The sequence below is a fragment of the Canis aureus genome, chromosome 33 (genome assembly GCF_053574225.1).
Source record: "Canis aureus isolate CA01 chromosome 33, VMU_Caureus_v.1.0, whole genome shotgun sequence".
NCBI classification, from domain to species: Eukaryota; Metazoa; Chordata; class Mammalia; order Carnivora; family Canidae; genus Canis; species Canis aureus.
In genome coordinates, this window is record NC_135643.1 from 14,360,441 (window position 1) to 14,379,120 (window position 18,680).

Below are 18,680 nucleotides of genomic sequence, written 5' to 3' on the forward strand. Positions count from 1 at the left end.
AAAGTTTAATAACTTACAAAAACAGAATGTATGGTATGGTTTCATTTTGGTTAAAAAAATGAAAATGAATATTCAAAAATTGATGTGATCATCTCCATTTGGTGGGAATATGAATTCATATTCCTACCAAATAGAATAGGATATTGTATTTCCTTATTTCTACTTACCTCTTTTTGTCATATTTTGCAGTGAACATATGTGCCTTCATAATAATTTGTAATTGTAATGTAGAAATATATTTTATGTAATAACTTAATTTAATAATAATGTAAATAATTATTTTAAAAAAGCAATTCTGCAACACTGCTATAATGAATACAAAATTATGTTTGTACAGTGTATTTGACTTCAAAATAAAAGTAAAATACATACAAAATAAAATAACTTGGAAATTTTTGAGGAACCAAAGTATTAAGATATTTTGTTCTTAAATATAATTATTAAAATATTAAATATTGGGTTTTTTTCAAATTTGACAATATTGAATTCATCATATTTTAATGCCCAAGATGATTAATCTATTTTGTAACCGATTTGCTTAATTTACAATTCATCCAGAGTGGTTAATCGTAAAAAAGAATTGTATCTTTCAGGTTTTTGTTATTCTTACAGTGTAGTCACGGGGAAACATTTATCCTCATTAGTTTAGCTTTTGTATTTCCTTGCAGTCCTCTCCATGTTCTACTCACTAAAAATGAGGGAGAGGTACTGGGGCTTTTTGTCCTCACCACAGAATGAGGGCAACAATATGGTAAACTCTCTGACAAGAGAAATGTTGCTATCACATATTTTTGCAACATTTGTGTCTCTGAATATATTCAACCTATTAAAATCTCTTTTCCCTTCATTTTCCTAACTTTTTTTAGAATATTGAAAGGTAAATATGTGTTAGAATTTTATTGAAAATATGAATATAAGGAGGATTAAAATATGCTGGAAAACAGGACTCCAGGTTTATAAAATACAAAAATATAACAGTATATTTCCTCTGTCTTTTCACATTCATTCAGCTAGCATTTGGAGAACAAGTACTGAAATGTTTATTTGCTAGTCTTAATGATTCTGCAGACTTCTTAATTTATTTAAACATGTTTGGTTGGCAAATACATAACTGACTCAATGTTTGACATGTACTTATAGTTCTGTTTCCTTTTGTCTCAAGGCATTTCACCCTTTTTCATTTATACTGTCATTTTAAAAATAAAAATTAAAAGCAGTATCCCTGGCACTGAGACTGTAGCAATGAACAGGAGATAGACAAATATTAAAAAACAAAATTCAATAGAGTAAATTTGCAGATCTAATTGGCTTTATTCAATGATTCATTATTCAAGCAATATCCTATCTACCAAAGAGAATGGAATTCTGGAGAATTCTATTCTGTACAAATAGAAGACTTTTATAGGCTGAATGGGGAGTGATGGAAAAAGGGAATTTTATATAAAGAAAAGAAAGACTGTGTTGGGCAAGGTTACCTTCCCTTGGGAGAATGGCTGGAGTTTTGTCTTGAAACAAGCATCTTGATGAGGGAAATCAGAATTTTGAAAATAGTACTTTCCAGTATTGCTTGCTGCTTTGAAACTTCCTCAGTTTGGTTTTCATCTTGTCTTCCTACTTACAGGCTCCACACATTGAGACTATATAGCATCACAGATAAATTTACAAAACAAACAAAAACAACACTCACACCCTTTACACTGTGTTGTGTTTTTTTTTTTTTTTAATTTTTATTTATTTATGATAGTCACACAGAGAGAAAGAGAGAGACGCAGAGACACAGGCAGAGGGAGAAGCAGGCTCCATGCACCGGGAGCCCGATGTGGGATTTGATCCCGGGTCTCCAGGATCGCGCCCTGGGCCAAAGGCAGGCGCTAAACCGCTGCGCCACCCAGGGATCCCCTGTGTTGTGTTTTTACTTTTAAAACTCTCCCTCCTAATGATTCACTAAGACTTAAAAGATAAAATTCCCATTACTCAAGCCAGCACCATAGCTGCTGAAATTACATTCCTTATTTCTGTTGCAAACACAAACATTTTTTTACACTTAAACTGTGCCAATGCAAATTGCTATTTCTTGTTTCTTTGTTTAGAGTTTTGTTTTCTTTTAAGCATTTTATCTGGAATGTCCCTTCCCCTGTAATGTATCTCTTTTCCCACCTTGCTTCAATTTCATATCTTTATTTGACTACCCAAACTGGGTAGTGATTTCTCTTTCTGTAGAATTATGTCAGCAGTTATCAATCCTATATAACTTACTATAGTTGTCAGTTACTGTGAATTCTCATCAGTTATATATATTGCTATATGTCATATGTCAGTCTTGTAGTATGGCTTATCTTTTCAATATTCATTTAAATCCAACCAAATTCTACATTCCTTAGGGGCAGGTGCCCATATTCTATACTTTTTGGATTATATATTTCTTTTTATACATACTGTCTGCACAATAGAATTTCTTTTTTTTTTTCTTTGAAGGTGAAAGATCATGAAATGTTTCGATTTCTGTCACTTAAAACTATAATGAAGTACAGAGGTTAAAATAATTATAATTGCTGCAGGTAAAATTCTGTTGGATTTCATGTTTAGGACCTTGAGTGGTGATTATGGTTTAAAAATATATCAGGAGAGCCATGTAAGATCTACCTAGTACTTAATTACCTAAATTTCTTTAAGCCATTATCTTGAGAAAAACATAAAAGAGAGTTAGGTAAAACATTTATTTTCCAGTCATGAAACCAAAGGAAATAATAAAATTTCGCCAATTAATCTTCCTTGTTTCATTTTGCATAAAATGTATTTAATTGGATCTTGGAAACTTTTAAGCATTACTAATAAATATCAATAAATTTTAATAGGAATTTTGACTTAGAAAATCATAAAAGTTTTTGTTGATCTGTGTTTTTAGGTGTTTATATGTTATAAATCTTCATATGAAATAAAATTTCATTTCATTTCATTACTTTGATGTCATTCATTTATTTACTTTTGTTTTCTTCTTTTCAAGGCCCTGTGGAATCCTACATGCACTGAAGGTTTATTTAAACCAGTACATATTTCAACCTAGGTTAAATCATTTGACCATAAGCAATGTATCACCAATCTGTGATATTTTAAATATTGAATAAAATCAACTTTCCATAATTTCATATTTTAGCTCTTTCTCAGAGTATGTAATACAGAAATGTTTCCATTCCAAATATTTCACACTTTCTGCATTTGTAAAAATTGCACAAAAAAACTGAAGATTGAACTATCATATTCCTACCTTATTCTTACTGTATTGTGACAACAAAAAGATTTATTTAAAATTTATCTCTATATGCAAGCTATTTCTAAATGTAACATTCCACTTGGCAGTGCACATTTTTTGTTCAACCTTGTCCACCATATTCTTTGTCTCTCTGGTAATACTCATCACTTAATTTTACCATGTATTCTGTGCACATTACGTAAGTTTGAAAACAGTGCTAATTTCTCCCATCCGAGGGGTACATTTCCTACTGAAGAACCAAATTCTCTGTTTGTCTTGTATTGAGACCAAAAGATGAAAGCAGTATGTCTTCAAATGAAATAAATAAAAGTCTTATTCTAACTATAGAAAGTAAAAAACCTGTATTTATATCTCTAAACATGTAAAGAAAGTTTATTGGATACTGACTGACCTCATATTGAGGGAAGTTTCTTGAATGTGTCATGAAAGAATGCTTGTCTTCTGCACTTGGCATCACCCCCTGATTTCTTTGTATCCCTGTTTATTGCCTTTTTATAATAGCACACTTTAATTATTAAATGGCCAGGCAGCAGCAAGGCACTCCTGAATGTTGTAGTTTATTGTTGTAGTTTATTGTAAGGGACACAGCCCAGAAACGATTCAGTATTGTGGGCAGGGTGCAAGGGCAACAGAAGAGTCACAGAGCTGAGAAGAAGGCAGGTTTTACAGAGTTCTCCATATTTTGCAAATAGGCAATGAAATAATTGTAATTAATGGTAGTAACATTCAAATGTATGTTATAAAATTTCTTAAATTATTAGAGTCGTTATGTAATATAATATGAATGATCAAATGTTGGGTTTAAACCATGGTGTTAAAATAAAATTATAAATATATTTATTTACATGAAAACATTGTATGTGTCCTTGTTGACTTTGCCCCTTAATGCATCCTTTTATAAGCTAAGACACAAAACTTTTTTGTTTCTCTAAGTTTTCTATAGTTTATTTTGTAATCTTATTCTTATCTCTTCCTTTTTATGTCTAATTTTATATTTGAAATCTTTAAATGTAAATAAGGTAAGAAACTCCATCACCTACAATAAAGCACTCACCTGGTGAAGATTTTTATCAATGTGAATGGCCAGTATCCTTTTAAAGAAGAAGAAAGAATTCAATTAATGCTATTTTGACTAAGATGCAAAGACAAAAAAATAAATAAAAAAACAAAACTTGTATTATCAACTAGATTAAGTCAATAAAGAAAGGTACTTTTTTTTTTCTTAAGAGCAATGTAGCAGAAATTTGTCAATACAGACAAAAAAAAAAAACCACTTACCTCAAATGGTACAATTTCAAGATTGTTTTTTAACATCAGTGAGACATTTCAGAGCTGCTCTCTTGGAAACTATTTTCACAGTATTTCTTTTCTTTCTTTCTTCTTTTTTTTTTTTTAGTGGTACTTGGGCAAAATATATATCAATGAACATGTTTACATGTTAATTATTTTACTTTCATGAGGAAATATATTTGGACTTTCTCACATATTTATTATGTAACTTGATCATTTAACTATTAAAAATGTATTTATTTGATTACATTGAAAGTGAATTTAAAAAAAATAATGGAGGTATTTTTAATGTTTTTAGAAAAATGTGCAAGAACCATTGTCATTACTATACTGCATTCCAGCGTATTCCAAAGCAAGGTTAGTATTTGACAATAGGCATCAGAGTATATCTGACAGTTGCAAATAATGCAACTTCAGTGTTTATTGATGACAGGAAACATTATGTTTTACTGTGATTCCTATGTGTTCGTCTGAAATATTCTAACAGCACTAATTCAAAATAAGAGAATATTTATTTTCCTAATAAAGACAGTGGAATTTAAAGAGATTAAGTGTCTTTCTCAAGTTCATGTAACTCTTATAACAATATCAAAGTCCTAGACTGTGCTCAGGGGTTCCACATCGAAGTCAAGGTTTTGTTACATTTTTCTGATTTCAGAATACTGGTGGATTGCATAGTGGCAAAACTCCATACAAATTATAATCTGGATTTCATATACACATATATAAATAATTGTATCTTGTGTATACATTACATATTACTAAAGATTGAATTTCTCTGAAATCTGCATGATGGCCTAGGGATAATTGTGATGATAAAGCTTTCCTGTGTGAATGTCTAATTCTTCTCTAACATGTGTAACATGTGAGCCAAGGAAATAATTTTTAATGGAATTATTTATTCAAATATAGAGAAGTGCATGGAAGGGAAACTATGACCACTTTTTGCTAGATATTTTAATGATTTTTAACACATGTTATCTACTGTTTAAACCATGAAAATTTAATTTGTCATGCTCTATAATATATGCATGTTAAATATTTTATTTATTCACATTGAAAAATATAGGCAACTTATTCCCAATTGGATTTTTGACATACAGATATGTTTTTGTTTTTTTAATGAAGAAGCTAAAGTAAGTATGTTATTACACACATAAGATTTTGTTGTAACATACCTAACTTCCTTGTTAAAGTTTTTGAAATGGTATCATTTTTCATAATTTCCTAAATTTGATAATTTGATAATAATTTCCTAAATTGTTTTAAATGGCTGTTTGGAAAACAAAATATACTTTATTTCCCATATTTAATTTATTACTAGAGATGGGAATATCCAAATTTAACAAAAAGATGCTTGTAATGTTGTATTTTGTGCCTGTTTATCCTCACAGGAAATCCAAATGTAGTTCTGTACTACCTTAACATATTTTTGTTGTTGTTGAAGTATAGTTGATAACACAGTGTTACATTAGTTTCAGATGTAAGACTTTGTGATTCAGCAACTTTCTATGTTATTCTATACTTACCACAGTTGTAGCTACCATCTGTCACTATACAATACTATTACAATACTATTATTTCCTTATGTTATACCTTTTACTGGTGACCTATTCATTCCATAACTGAAAGACTGTGTCTTCCACTTCCCTTCACCCATTTTGTCCTCCCCACCTCTCTGGTAAACATTATTTCTCTGTATTTATGGGTCTATTTCTGCTTTTTGTTTATTCATTTGTTTTGATTTTTAGACTCCACATATGAGTGAAATTATATGGTATTTGACTTTCTTTGTCTGACCTAATTCATTTGCCATAATACACTCCAAATCTATCCATGTTGTCACAAATAGCAAGATCCCACTCTTGTTTATGGCTGAGTAATATTCTTGTGTGTGTGTGTGTCTCTGTGTGTGTGTAGCACATCTTCTTTCTCCATGTATCTGTTGATGGACACCAGGTTACTAATAAATCTTGGCTATTATAAACAATACTGCGGTCAACAGAGGGATGCCTATATCTTTTTGAATTAATATTTTTTACTTCTTTGAGTAAATATCCAGTAGTGGAATTACTGGATCATAAGATATTTCTGTTTTTAATTTAATTTAATTTAATTTAATTTAATTTAATTTAATTTAATTTAATTATTTAATATTTCAGCATGGTTAATATATTGTTATAGTAGTTTCAGGTATAAACTTCAGTTTTTAATTTTTTTTTCAGTTTTTAATTTTTTAAGGAAACTCTGTGTTCCATAGAGGCTGCATCAAGTTACATTCCCACCAACAGTGCATAAGAGTTCCTCTTCCTCCACATCCTCACCAACACTTTTTTATCTTTTTTATTCTAGCCAAACTGACAGATATGAGAAAATATCTCACCGTGGTTTTGATTTGCATTTCCATGATGATTAATGATGATGGCTATTTTTTCATGTGTCTGTTGACCATCTGTATGTTTTCTTCGGAAAATGTCAGGTCCTCTGCCTATTTTTTAATCAGATTATTTGTGGGTTTTGGTGTTGAGTTGTTTAAGTTCTTTATATAGTGTGGATTTTAACCTCTTATTGGATATATCATTTATGAAAATCTTCTACCATTAAGTACATTAGTTTTCATTTTGTTGATGGTTTCTTTTGCTGTGCAAAAGCTTTTTACTTTGATGTAGTCCCAATAGTTCATTTTTGCTTTTGTTTCTCTTGCTTGAGGAAACACATCCAAAAATTATTTGAATGACTAATGTCCAGGAAATTATTACCTATGTTTCTTCTAGGAGTTTTCTGTTTTCACATCTCACATTTAGGTCTTTAATCCATTTTGAGTTTATTTTATTTATTTTAGGATTTTATTTTTAAATAATATCACACCCAATGTGGGGCTCTAATTCACATCCCCAAGATCAAGAGTTGCATGCTCTACAGACTGAACCAGCCATTAACTCCATTTTGAGTTTATTTTTGGTATGATATAAAAGTAGTCCAGTTTCTTCATTTTCATGTATGATGTATTCATTTGCATGTAGCTGCCCAGTTTTTTCAGCATCATTTATTGAAGAGACTGTATTTTTCCTGTCGTATGTTCTTGCCTCCTTTGTTGTAGACTAATTGACCATATAAGCATGGTTTTATTTCTGGGCTCTCTATTCTGTTGCTTAATACATCTGTTTTAGTGCCAGTATCATAATGTTTTTATTATTACAGCTGTATGATGCCTGGAAATCAGGAATTGTGATACCTCCAGCTGTGTTCTTCTTTTTCAAGGTTGGCTTGTCTATTTAACGTCTTTTGTGGTTTCATATAAATATTAGGATTATTCTACTTCTGTGAAAAATACTGTTGGTATTAGATTACATTGAACTGTAAGACAGCTTTTGTTAATGTGGGCATCATAACAATATTAATTTTTTCTCATCCATGAAAATGGTATATATATATTTTTTAATGTGATCTTCAGTTGCTTTCATCAGTATTTTATAATTTTCAGAGTATAGGACTTTCACCTCCTTGGTTAAGTTTATTCTAGGCATTTTATTCTCTGGTGCAATTCTAAATGGAATTGTTTTCTTAAATTATCTTTCTTTTACTTTGTTGTTAGTGTATAGAAATACAGCTGATCTTAGTATATTTATTTTGTGTCCTGCAACTTTACTGATTTCATTTATTATTTCTAGGAATTGATTTGCATAGTTTTTTTATAGTTTTGTATATATAGTATCATATCATCTGCAACTAGTGACAATTCAACCTTTCCTTACCAGTGTGGATGCCTTTTAGTTCTTTTTGTTGTTTACTTGCTATGGCTAGGACTTCCTATACTATGTGAATAAAAATGGTAAGAATAGATACCCTTGTCTTGTTTCTGATCATAGAAAAAACTTCTCAGCTTCTCACCATTGAGTATGAGATTGGCTGTGTGATTTTTACATAGGGCTTTCATTATTTTGACGAGTGTTTCCTCTAAATCCATTTTATTGAAAGACTTTTATTATGAATGGATGCTGAATTATGTCTAATGCTTTTTCTACATCTACTGAGATCATATGATTTTTATCCCTCATGTTGGTGATATGATGAATCTTGTTAATTGAATTGCAAATATTGAATCATCTGTTCATCCCTGAAATAAATCCTATTTAATCATGGTGAATGAATTTTTTAATGTGTTGTTGAATGTGAATTGCCAATATTTTGTTGAGGATTTTTGTATCTGTGGTCATTATGGATATTGGCCATTATAAATATGTTTTTAAATTTATTTTTTGTAGTGTCTTTGTCTGGTTTTGGTATGAGGGTATGCTGATTCCATAAAATGTATTTGGAAAGCTTTCCTTCTTCTAATTTTTTGGAATAGTTTGAGGAGAAATAGTCATTTACTCTTTAAGTGCTTGGTAGAATTTACCAGTGAATCCATCTGGTCTTAGACTCTTATTGGTTGGTAGTTTTTTGATGACCAGTTCCATTCCTAGTAATAGTTATGTTCAGAGTTTCTATTTATTCCTGATTTAGTTTTAGAAGATTATGCATTTCTAGTGATTTTTCCATTTCTTCTAATTTGCTCAATTTTGTGGTATATAACTTTTCACTGTATTCTCTTAAAATCCTTTGTATTTCTAACGGTGTCCATTGTTACTTCTTTTTTATTTCTGATATTGAGTTCTTTCTCTTTTTTTCTTGATGATTATCTCTTTTGTTTATCCAAAGAACCAGCTGTTAGTATTATCAATCTTTCTTTCCTTTCTTTTCTTTTTCTTTCTTTCTTTCATCTCTATTTCATTCAGTTCTACTCTGCTCTTTATTATTCCCTTCCTTCCACTTCTATTGGGCTTTTTTTTTTCTTCTTCTAGTCCCTGAGATCACATTATTTATTTGAATTTTGTCTTATTCTTTTCGATAGGCCTGAAGTACCAAAAATGTACCTCTTAGAACTGCCTTTATTGCATTCCAAAAACTTTGGACCATTGTGGGTTTTTTGTTTGTTTTGATTTTTCCTTTGTAGATTTTAATACATTTTTTTAATGTAGTGATATTAGTCTTTCCTACAAGCCTAAAAGTTCCATGAGGTAGGGACTATTTTCTCTTTCTAACGATGGTATCCTAGGGCCCCAGTACTTTATACACAGCAGGTACTCAGTATTTTCTTAGCAGATACAGCCTTTTCCCACAAATCCATATTAGTAGATACTCTCCAAGGAGTAGATGGAGAGTACTCTGTGCTGAGGCTGCCCTGGTTTGTGGCCAGAGCTGAAATGGGCATGAGATGGGGCAGTCTCTGTGACCTCTGTGTAGAGGATACTCTGGCAGGACAGCCAAAGCTAAGGTAAGCATGGACCAGGATGGGGCCTGGGTTCTACATGCAGTGTGAACCATGGTAGGATAACTGAAGATGAAATATTGCAAACTGAGGTACCCAAGAGTGCTAAGTGTAGTGGACACATTAGTGAGACATTTGGAGCCAAAATAGGTGTGAACCAGGAGGTCCTGGGGGTCTGTGCTGGGGAACCCTAGCAAGCTGTCTGGATCTAAAGTGGTGCAAGCTTGGAGTGGTCCATATTACTTTGCATATGTGTTACCTTTGTGTGATGGCTGGAGCTGCAGTGAGTGCTAAAAAGGAGTGTCCCTATGTCTGCCATACTGGGGCTACCTTGGTCAGAGAGCTGGGGCTAGTGTGGTCCAGGAGCCCAGGGCTCATGGAGCCTACTGAGGTGGTAGGCCAGCTAGAGTGCCCCGAGTATACTCCTATCCATACTATCAAGGTGGGGGAGAACATAAACCATGGTGCTCACCAGCTCCCCCAACCTAGGGAGAGCTCCACCAGGACCCCCTCCATTTGGCATATATCTGGAGTTAGTTCTTCTATATTCTATCTGGGTTTTTTTTTTTTTTTTTTTTTTTATCCTATCCTATCCTATCCTATCCTATGCTATGCTATGCTATCCTATGCTATCCTATCCATTTGTTTATCTTTCCATTTGTGCTCCAGGGTGTCTGGGGCTATTGTGGGCTAGGGGCCTGGGTCTTGCTGAAGTGGCAGGCTGAGTATGATGCCTGGACCCTGCTCTCATCTGCACTATCAATGTATAAGAGGAATGTAAACCATATGTTTCAGCAGCTCTCCCTTTATGTGTAGAGCTGCATATTTTATATACTAGTTGCTCTTCTAAACTATGGCATTTTTTTTCTGTGCCCCATGACAGACGAATTGGCTCCAGTCTCCTCAGTAATATCCCTCCCCACTGCATGTCAGAGGGTTGGAGGTGGAACTTTCTATGCTACTATGTCTTTGTCTCTCCTGACATTCTCTGTGTGGTCTCTCTATCTTTTGTTGTGCAGAAGCTGTTCAGTCAGCCTTCAGTTCTTCAAGCAGAATTACTCTATAAATAGGTGTGCCTATGGAGAAAGTGAGTTCAGGGTCTTCCTGTGTTGCCATCTTATACCTCGTAACATTATACGTATGATTGCGATTTCTAAAGAAAATCTCTAACTTGGTGCTTTTTTTGGTAACAGTAATTACCGTTATGATATGCTGGAACTTGAAACTGTAGCAAACTAACTCATATTTTCAAATATATGAAAAATTTCATTGGCTATGGTTGAAACAATGATAGATTGATGTATATATGCTCCATTGAGAAGAACTGTTATTTTTTTCTATTAATAAGAATTAAGGGGACACCTGGATGGCTCAGTGATGGAGTGTCTGCCTTTGGCTCACGATGTGATTCCGGGGTCCTGGGAGGGAGTCCTGCATTGGACTCCCCGCAGGGAGCCTGCTTCTCCATCTGCCTATGTCTCTATGTCTCTCTCTGTGTCTCTCATTAATAAAAAAAATAAAATCTTCTTTAAAAATAAGCATTAAGGACTGTTAGAATGTTCTGTGCCTTCCAAGTGATGTCTGTTAGATAATATGAATTTGTATGATATGTTGATAACATTAATTGTATTGGAGAAGAGTAGGCTCGGCTGTAAAATAAGGGGGAAAGACCAAGATGTAAGCATCTTCCTTATTTTATACCTCAAATCAAACATCCTGAGTATATGGCATATTCTCTTCTATTTTGTGAACACTTTTCTCTGCTTGTCTGTTTTCCTCTATGGATGCTATATGCATTGTTACACATATAGGCAGTTGATGAACAGGAGGCTCAAATGATAAAGTATTTATTTCTTGGTGACTGTTTCTACTGTCAGAAAGATATTCATTGGATATTTAATTTATAAATATCATGGTTCAATTATACGTACATGCATATATGAAATGAGGAACCCCTTATTTTAAAGTTATCTTTGTAAAAAAAAAAAAAGGAACTTGATAAGATGAAGGCAATTCATAGGTTGCATAAGCATTTCTTAGGAAGAAGGGAAGAGCTGCTTGGGTCCTGGGAACATCAATGATGAATGAATGCTGAGTGGATTCCAATGGAAGAAAGCAATTATTGCAGCAATGGTAAAATCATTGTAAGATCTTTTCTTTAAGATTTATTTCTTTTAGTTTTCATTTTGTTTGTTTATTTTAGATAAGACTCCAGAGATGAAAGAAATATTCTCTCCCCCCCATAAGGAAAAATAGCCAATAACTTAAACTTTGATAAGCAATCTGGAAGGTTTGTATACTATTAAATTTTGAGTATAATGACCATGGAGACTGAATAAATGTGTGAAATTCTACTGAAGTTCTTCATGGAAGTTTCTTCTTCATAGGACTGGCAAGATTTCTGACCTGGAAAGAGATTTATTTCTAACCTTTTCCACTAAAGATAGCAGAGTAAACTTGAAAGAACAAGTAATTTCAGTTAGCAATACATTTTCTACATGAATTTTAATTTTCTTTACCTCATGGTTTGTGTATGTTTTAAGAAGTTATTGTGTCATTGTAGATTTAGGGTTTAATTTACATGTTAGTACAGTTTTTATATATTTTATGATTTCTTTTGTTTGAAACCTCTGCCATCTGACTGCCATTTGTAGCCACATGAATTTTAAGAATAAGACAATTAATGACAAGTTTCTTGAAAACTACCTTATCCATTTCAGTAATGCAAATATAATACAAATGAACATTTATATATGTAAACAAATACTAAATACTGATATTTAATGCTTTGTTTCCAGAATGTAAGCTTTAGAAACCCAAAAAACTTTTTAAAATTAATTTGATATAAGGAATAAAAAGCATCTAGTAGAGTGTCATGCAGATTTTATACATTAGAAATTTATTGTTGGTTTTCAATGAAAAAGAATATTTGATATCTGATAAGCTTAACATAAAGGATCAGATTCTCCAATTAGAATTACACAAATCATAGATCTTACCCAGTTTCAAGCTTTATTAATCATTTCAAAGGCTTTGGCAATCCAGCGCAGACAAAAGATGGACAGATCTTGGATATTGAGGGCAGCTTTCCAGACTCTTTCATCTTGCTACTGAGCAGCACATTCTGGTCCAGAATAGTAGATCAGATATCCAAGTGAGGTTTTGTGTGGTTACTTACACAGCAGAAAGAATGTTTCATCCATGAAACATCTCCATTTTATATTCCACTGATGACATTTTTCAAAGGGAGGCATGTTTATAAATCCAAAGATTTTTAAGTTTATTTTTCAAATCAATCCTTAATCAAGGACAGCTATTAAAATTTCTATACTTAAGGGCCCTCCTTCTAGCAAGTATTATTAGTTTATTTTCCTTGAGATCTAGTTTTTATGTCCATAAGACCAGACAAGTGACCTCCCTTCTCTTTCCCTAAAGAAAAGTTAGTTGCTTTGATTCCTCCTTCCAACCTATTCCATTTCCACGATTTCCTGAGGATACTTTATTGGAACGGTAAACTCAGTCTCCTGGATTTTTCATTTCTCTTCGTTAAAAAAAAATGCTTTATAAGAAGTTTATTGGACTGAAGTTGCAGTTATTTTTGGTTTCGCTTCTGTGTTTTGAATGTTGCAAAACAGTTTGAGGCAAGAAGTAGAAGATTACTTTGCTTTTCTTGGAGGTTATCTTTTTGTTTCCTTTTATTTTATCACTTAAGGCAAACAGGAATTGTTGATTTTTGAAAGTCAAGAATTTTCATGATTGGATAAAAAAACAAAATTCTTTTAAAAAGATAACACTGTGTATCAGCTATATTAAAAAATAAAAATAAAAAATAAACCCAAAAATAACTTTGAAAAAAGTTTTCTGGATGTATGCTGTAATATACTATATAAGAGAAGAGCCAGTTATTTAGCTTCATATATCATGCTTAAAATTATAAAAAATTGCTTAGTTTTATTCTTTGGTTCCATTTACTATTTATACAAAATTACTCCTATTAGAGCAATGATTAGAATAGGGTATATGCTTTCTTTGTTTTCTTCTTCTAGTTATACTATATATACCTTATTATATATTTTACTGAATATAAAATACCTGGTTAAGATATTATAGATGTAGGCTTATTTCTGTAAAACGTCTATTCTTCTTATACTTTGTTTCCCCCACTTAGTGTGTAGCAAAAGTACAGTAGAAAAATTCCCATAAGAGAAAATACATATAAGAAAAACTGAATCCAGCATTTGCAGCATGATTTGTATGTTCTCCTGCTATTTCACAAACAGACTGTGTAATTTCTACCTTCAAGTCTCAGTGCCTTTACTTACATCAGTCCTTTAACCAATGGAACTATTTCTTCTCTCTGGCTCATTCATATGAAGAGGAAAACAAGTTCCATATTCCCCATTCTGCCCCAACATATTACCTGGCTTCTCTAGGCATAATTGAACTCCACTTATTTTAAGCACTCTATAGTTCAATAATTGCTAATATTTTTAGCTCTTACTGTAAGTCAAATGCTGTTCTAAAGGCTTTACATATTTTAATATTTTAATCCTTACAGAAGTCTATGAGCTTGCTACTCTTATACCCTTTTGGAAGCAAGAAAACGGAGATAAAGGGAAATTAAGTAACTTGCCCATATCACACTACTAGAAAGTTACTAGGTTGCATTTAAGCATAGGTGCTCTGGACCTAGAGCCTGTACTTTAAAGCACACCTCTCTGTAGCCTTGTAGGTGATTCATGGAATACTTGAATTTATCTGTGGTTATTGCATGTGTGCTACTCTTATCACCTCAATTGAGGTATTAGCTCTTTAAAATTAAGAACATGTCTTATAGGATTTATCAACCCTCTTTAAAGATGGTGGAGGGGTAGGAGGTGTTTAGAAGTAATTTAATTCAACCTCCTTGCTTTACAGATTTACCTAGGTAACAAGAGAAAATGTATTAAAAAAATTTACTTACTTGTCCAAAGTCATGACAGATAATTTATCAGGCATAGACTGAAGTGCTATTTGGGTTTTTGTTTTGTTCTTTTTTTGGTTTTTGTTTTGTGTTATTTTGTTTTACTGAGTAAAGACAAACCAGCCTACATTCATAACTGAAATATAAATCCTCATGGGCCTAAGACAGGATACTAAAGAGAAGTTGCATTCACACTCTTTGTTATGTAAGGTTGAGCAAGTGTCTAAACTTTAGAGAGCTGGATATGAGTGGGCTTTAACACCGTGGTTTTCAGGGGAGCAGAAGTGTTGGAAAACCATGTCATGGATTGGAAGGCTGAAGGGGGCAAAGATGCCTCCCAACTGCAGTATTAGTCTTTAGAAACTTAGTCCATAGTAATTTCTATTACTCATGCCAAATCTACTTATGCTTCTCTCACTGGGAATACACTGTATACTAATCAGAGTAAAATACATTTTTTCCCAGTGATGAGAGTTAATAGTACTGGTATCATTGTCCTCATTTTACACTCTTCTTTATCAAAACTAGAAGGAATAGGAATACCTGGGTGGCTCAGTTGGTTAAGCGTCTGCTTTAGGCTCAGGTCATGATCCCAGGGTCCTGAGATCAAGCGTGGCTTTGGGCTCCCTGTTAAGCTAGAAGTCCGCTTTTCCATCTCCCTCTGCCCCTCCCCCTGGTCATGCACTTTCTCTGTCAAATAAATAAATAAAATCTTTTTTAAAAGTTAGAAGAAATAGAGCAGCCCGGGTGGCTCAGCAGTTTAGCGCCGCCTTCAGCCCAGGGCCTGATCTTGGAGACCTGAGATCGAGTCCCGCATTGGGCTCCCTGCATGGAGCCTGCTTCGCCCTCTGCCTATGTCTCTGCCTCTTTCTCTCTCTCTCTGTCTCTATGAATAAATAATTTTTTTAAAATCTTAAATTAGAAGAAATAATATCATAAATCAAATATTATGTTTAATGGGGATATAGCATATACTCCTCATTCTGGGCTATGATGCTTCTAAAAACAACAACTACCAAAATTCTAATAAGAGAGATTTTGCATTTGATTTTTGGAGTTATAATTATGTATAATCATAGTATTACAATCATAAGCAAATGTAAAATACTATAGTTCTTCTAGGTGGAAAGAATAATGACTAACATTAGGGGCTACTTCATGCTAAGTAAACTTTTCAATGCTATGTGTGGATATCTTACACACATATACGTATATCTTAAAAACAAAAAAGGTTCTATCACTAGTCTCATTTAGCAGAGTAGGAAATTAAGGCATAGCAAATTGACATAAATTTCCCACATTGATATCATATACATGGTGACAAATCTGGGATATGAACCCATGCAGTCTTGATTCCAGAATTTACACCCTAATCACTACACTGTATTGGTCTCCCAAATGGAGTGACATAGACTGAATCCATGGTTATGCTGCAGAAAAAACAGTTCCCAAATTTTAGTGACTTTAACATCATTTATTAATGGATTGCTTGCTTGCTTATGTTATACATATATTGCTGGCCAGCAGGCACCTGTCTGCCCACCCTATAACATTCACTTGGTGAAACAATGTGTGTGGTTTTTTTTTTTTTTTTTTTAGGTTAGTCACAATCCTTCAGGGAAAGAGAGTAAGTCACAAATTGCACATTAGATCTTAAATTTCCATTCAGAAGTGGCACATAACACTTCTCATTTTATTGGTCAAAACAAAATGAGTCATATGGTTATAGGCAAGGGGGTAGTGTGAGGGCCCAATGTCCAGAAGTGAAAAAAAAAACCATGAAAAATGGGCAAACAGCACTAATACCTATTATCATATTTTTTTCTGAATTAATCTGCTTTTAATTAAAATGTGAAAGTTGTCATTTGATAAATATGCTGACATAAAAATCCTTTGATTCTGTCGATTTTGAGAAAAACCTAATTCAAATGTTTGTAAGCCTATGAGTGAATACCTTCTCTTTAAAATGTCACGTTTGGGAACCCGGGTGGCTCAGCAGTTTAGTTCTCTCTCTCTCTCAATCTCTCTCCCTCTTTCTCATGAATAAATAAAATATTTTTTTTTAAATGAAAAAGTAAAATGTCATGTATACATAATGTTATCTCAATCTTTTTTTTTTAAGATTTTTTAAGGGGATCCCTGGGTGGCTCAGCGGTTTGGCGCCTGCCTTTGGTCCAAGGCACGATCCTGGAGACCCACGTCGGGCTCCCTCTGCCTGTGTCTCTGCTTCTCTCTCTCTCTCTCTCTCTCTCATGAATAAATAAATAAAATCTTTAAAAAAAATAAAGATTTTTAAAAATTGATTTATTCATGAGAGACATAGTGAGAGAGAGGCAGAGACACAGGCAGAGAGAGAAGCAGGCTCCATGCAGGGAGCCCGACGTGGGACTCGATCCCGGGACTCCAGGAAGGCCATAGAAGACAGGCACTTAACTGCTGAGCCACCCAGGCGTCCCTATTTAAATCTTTAACATACAATGTAAACATATTACACCATATTCTTTAGATATGTTTCAGTCACTCTACTAGTTTTTAAATTTTCTATTTTTATAAAAATATTTTACTTAAAATCAACAATCTACTGAGTTGCCCAGGATTTGCTGATGTTATCTCAGTCTTATTTTAAAAATAAATAACCATACCCATATCTATACTAGAGAATTTTTTCAAGACTACTTGACGATGTATTTCTAAGTATTATTATTGTACTTGTCAGGATAATTCATGGTGACAATGTTGTTCTAACATTTTTTAGCCATTTACCTCCTTACAACCTTATCATCAGGCATGTTTTTCTTCTGTAAATATCTCTAGAGATTTTAAGTGACAAATATAACATTTTAAATGTGTGAACAAAAACGACTTTCTCGTTCCGAAACAATATGTTATGCTTGATCCAAAAATAATTTGTACCAATCAAAACAAATAGATTTCGTGTAAGTTTTTCTCCCTTCTAATTTAATTTTAAAGCCTTCTCATATTATCTTCTAAATCATGTATTATGTTTTCAACCTTTATGATATAAAAATATGGTCACATTCAATTCCCACAGTACACAATTTACATTTTTTACTTAATAAGAAAATTATCTGTTGGAATTTTAATTTGTAAGCAAATCAAGCTTTATCTTTCTAAATGTATTTTTTATACTGTTGAGTATAAAGTGTATCCTTGGCATTATTTACTTCCAGCCTATTATTAGTTTGCTGATTCTGAGTATACTAATTGATTCAAACTATTTGCCTTATAAGTAGAACAAATAGGTCAACATTCATGAAGTCATTATGGTAGTTAGCACTACCAAAGCTATCACTTACTTTCACTTTAGTCTAAATATAATTACAATATATATGTATATATATATATATATATATATATATTAAGTTAGAGTTCTTGTGTTTTTAGGCTGATCTTCTTAAAATTCATTATCAAAATATAGAAAATAATTATGTAAGTTGGAAGAACACATTAATCAAAATATTAGAAAAATATTTTGTGTTCTCAACATGTTATTCACATTTATATTTTTAAAATATTTATACAGAATGAAAAGAAAATTTGTGAACACTAGAAGTATTTTCAGAATATGTTTTGTTGTCACAATTTCAAATCTTGTAATAGGATTTTAACCACACAAATTATAAAAATATATTAATTCCCATTGTTAGTCAATAATTAATTTTCCAAGTTTTAAAATAGATTTTTACATTCTTAAGCAATTTGTATGCATTAGAAATGTCATTAAAAAGCAAAATGAAACCACCAAAACAATAAACAATATTTAACAAGAGTTTATTGTGCATATAACAGCAGTTTATATACAGCGGAAGCCTCCAAATTCAAAA

At 32.5% G+C, this 18,680-nt stretch overlaps 1 protein-coding gene across 4 annotated transcripts in view; it reads left to right on the plus strand.

Annotated features, from left to right (window-relative positions):
* CCSER1 (coiled-coil serine rich protein 1) overlaps positions 1–18,680 on the plus strand; it is a 1,371,014-nt gene that overhangs the window by 743,041 nt on the left and 609,293 nt on the right. Inside the window, exon 10 of one of the 4 annotated variants that reach the window (XM_077882880.1) lies at positions 3,005–4,123. The exons of the other annotated variants lie outside the window; for them this stretch is intronic. Coding sequence (XP_077739006.1) covers positions 3,005–3,064 — 60 coding nt within the window. The 3' untranslated portion in view covers positions 3,065–4,123. Of the gene's footprint in view, positions 1–3,004; positions 4,124–18,680 lie in introns of those variants that run through there. 4 annotated transcript variants of the gene reach the window in all.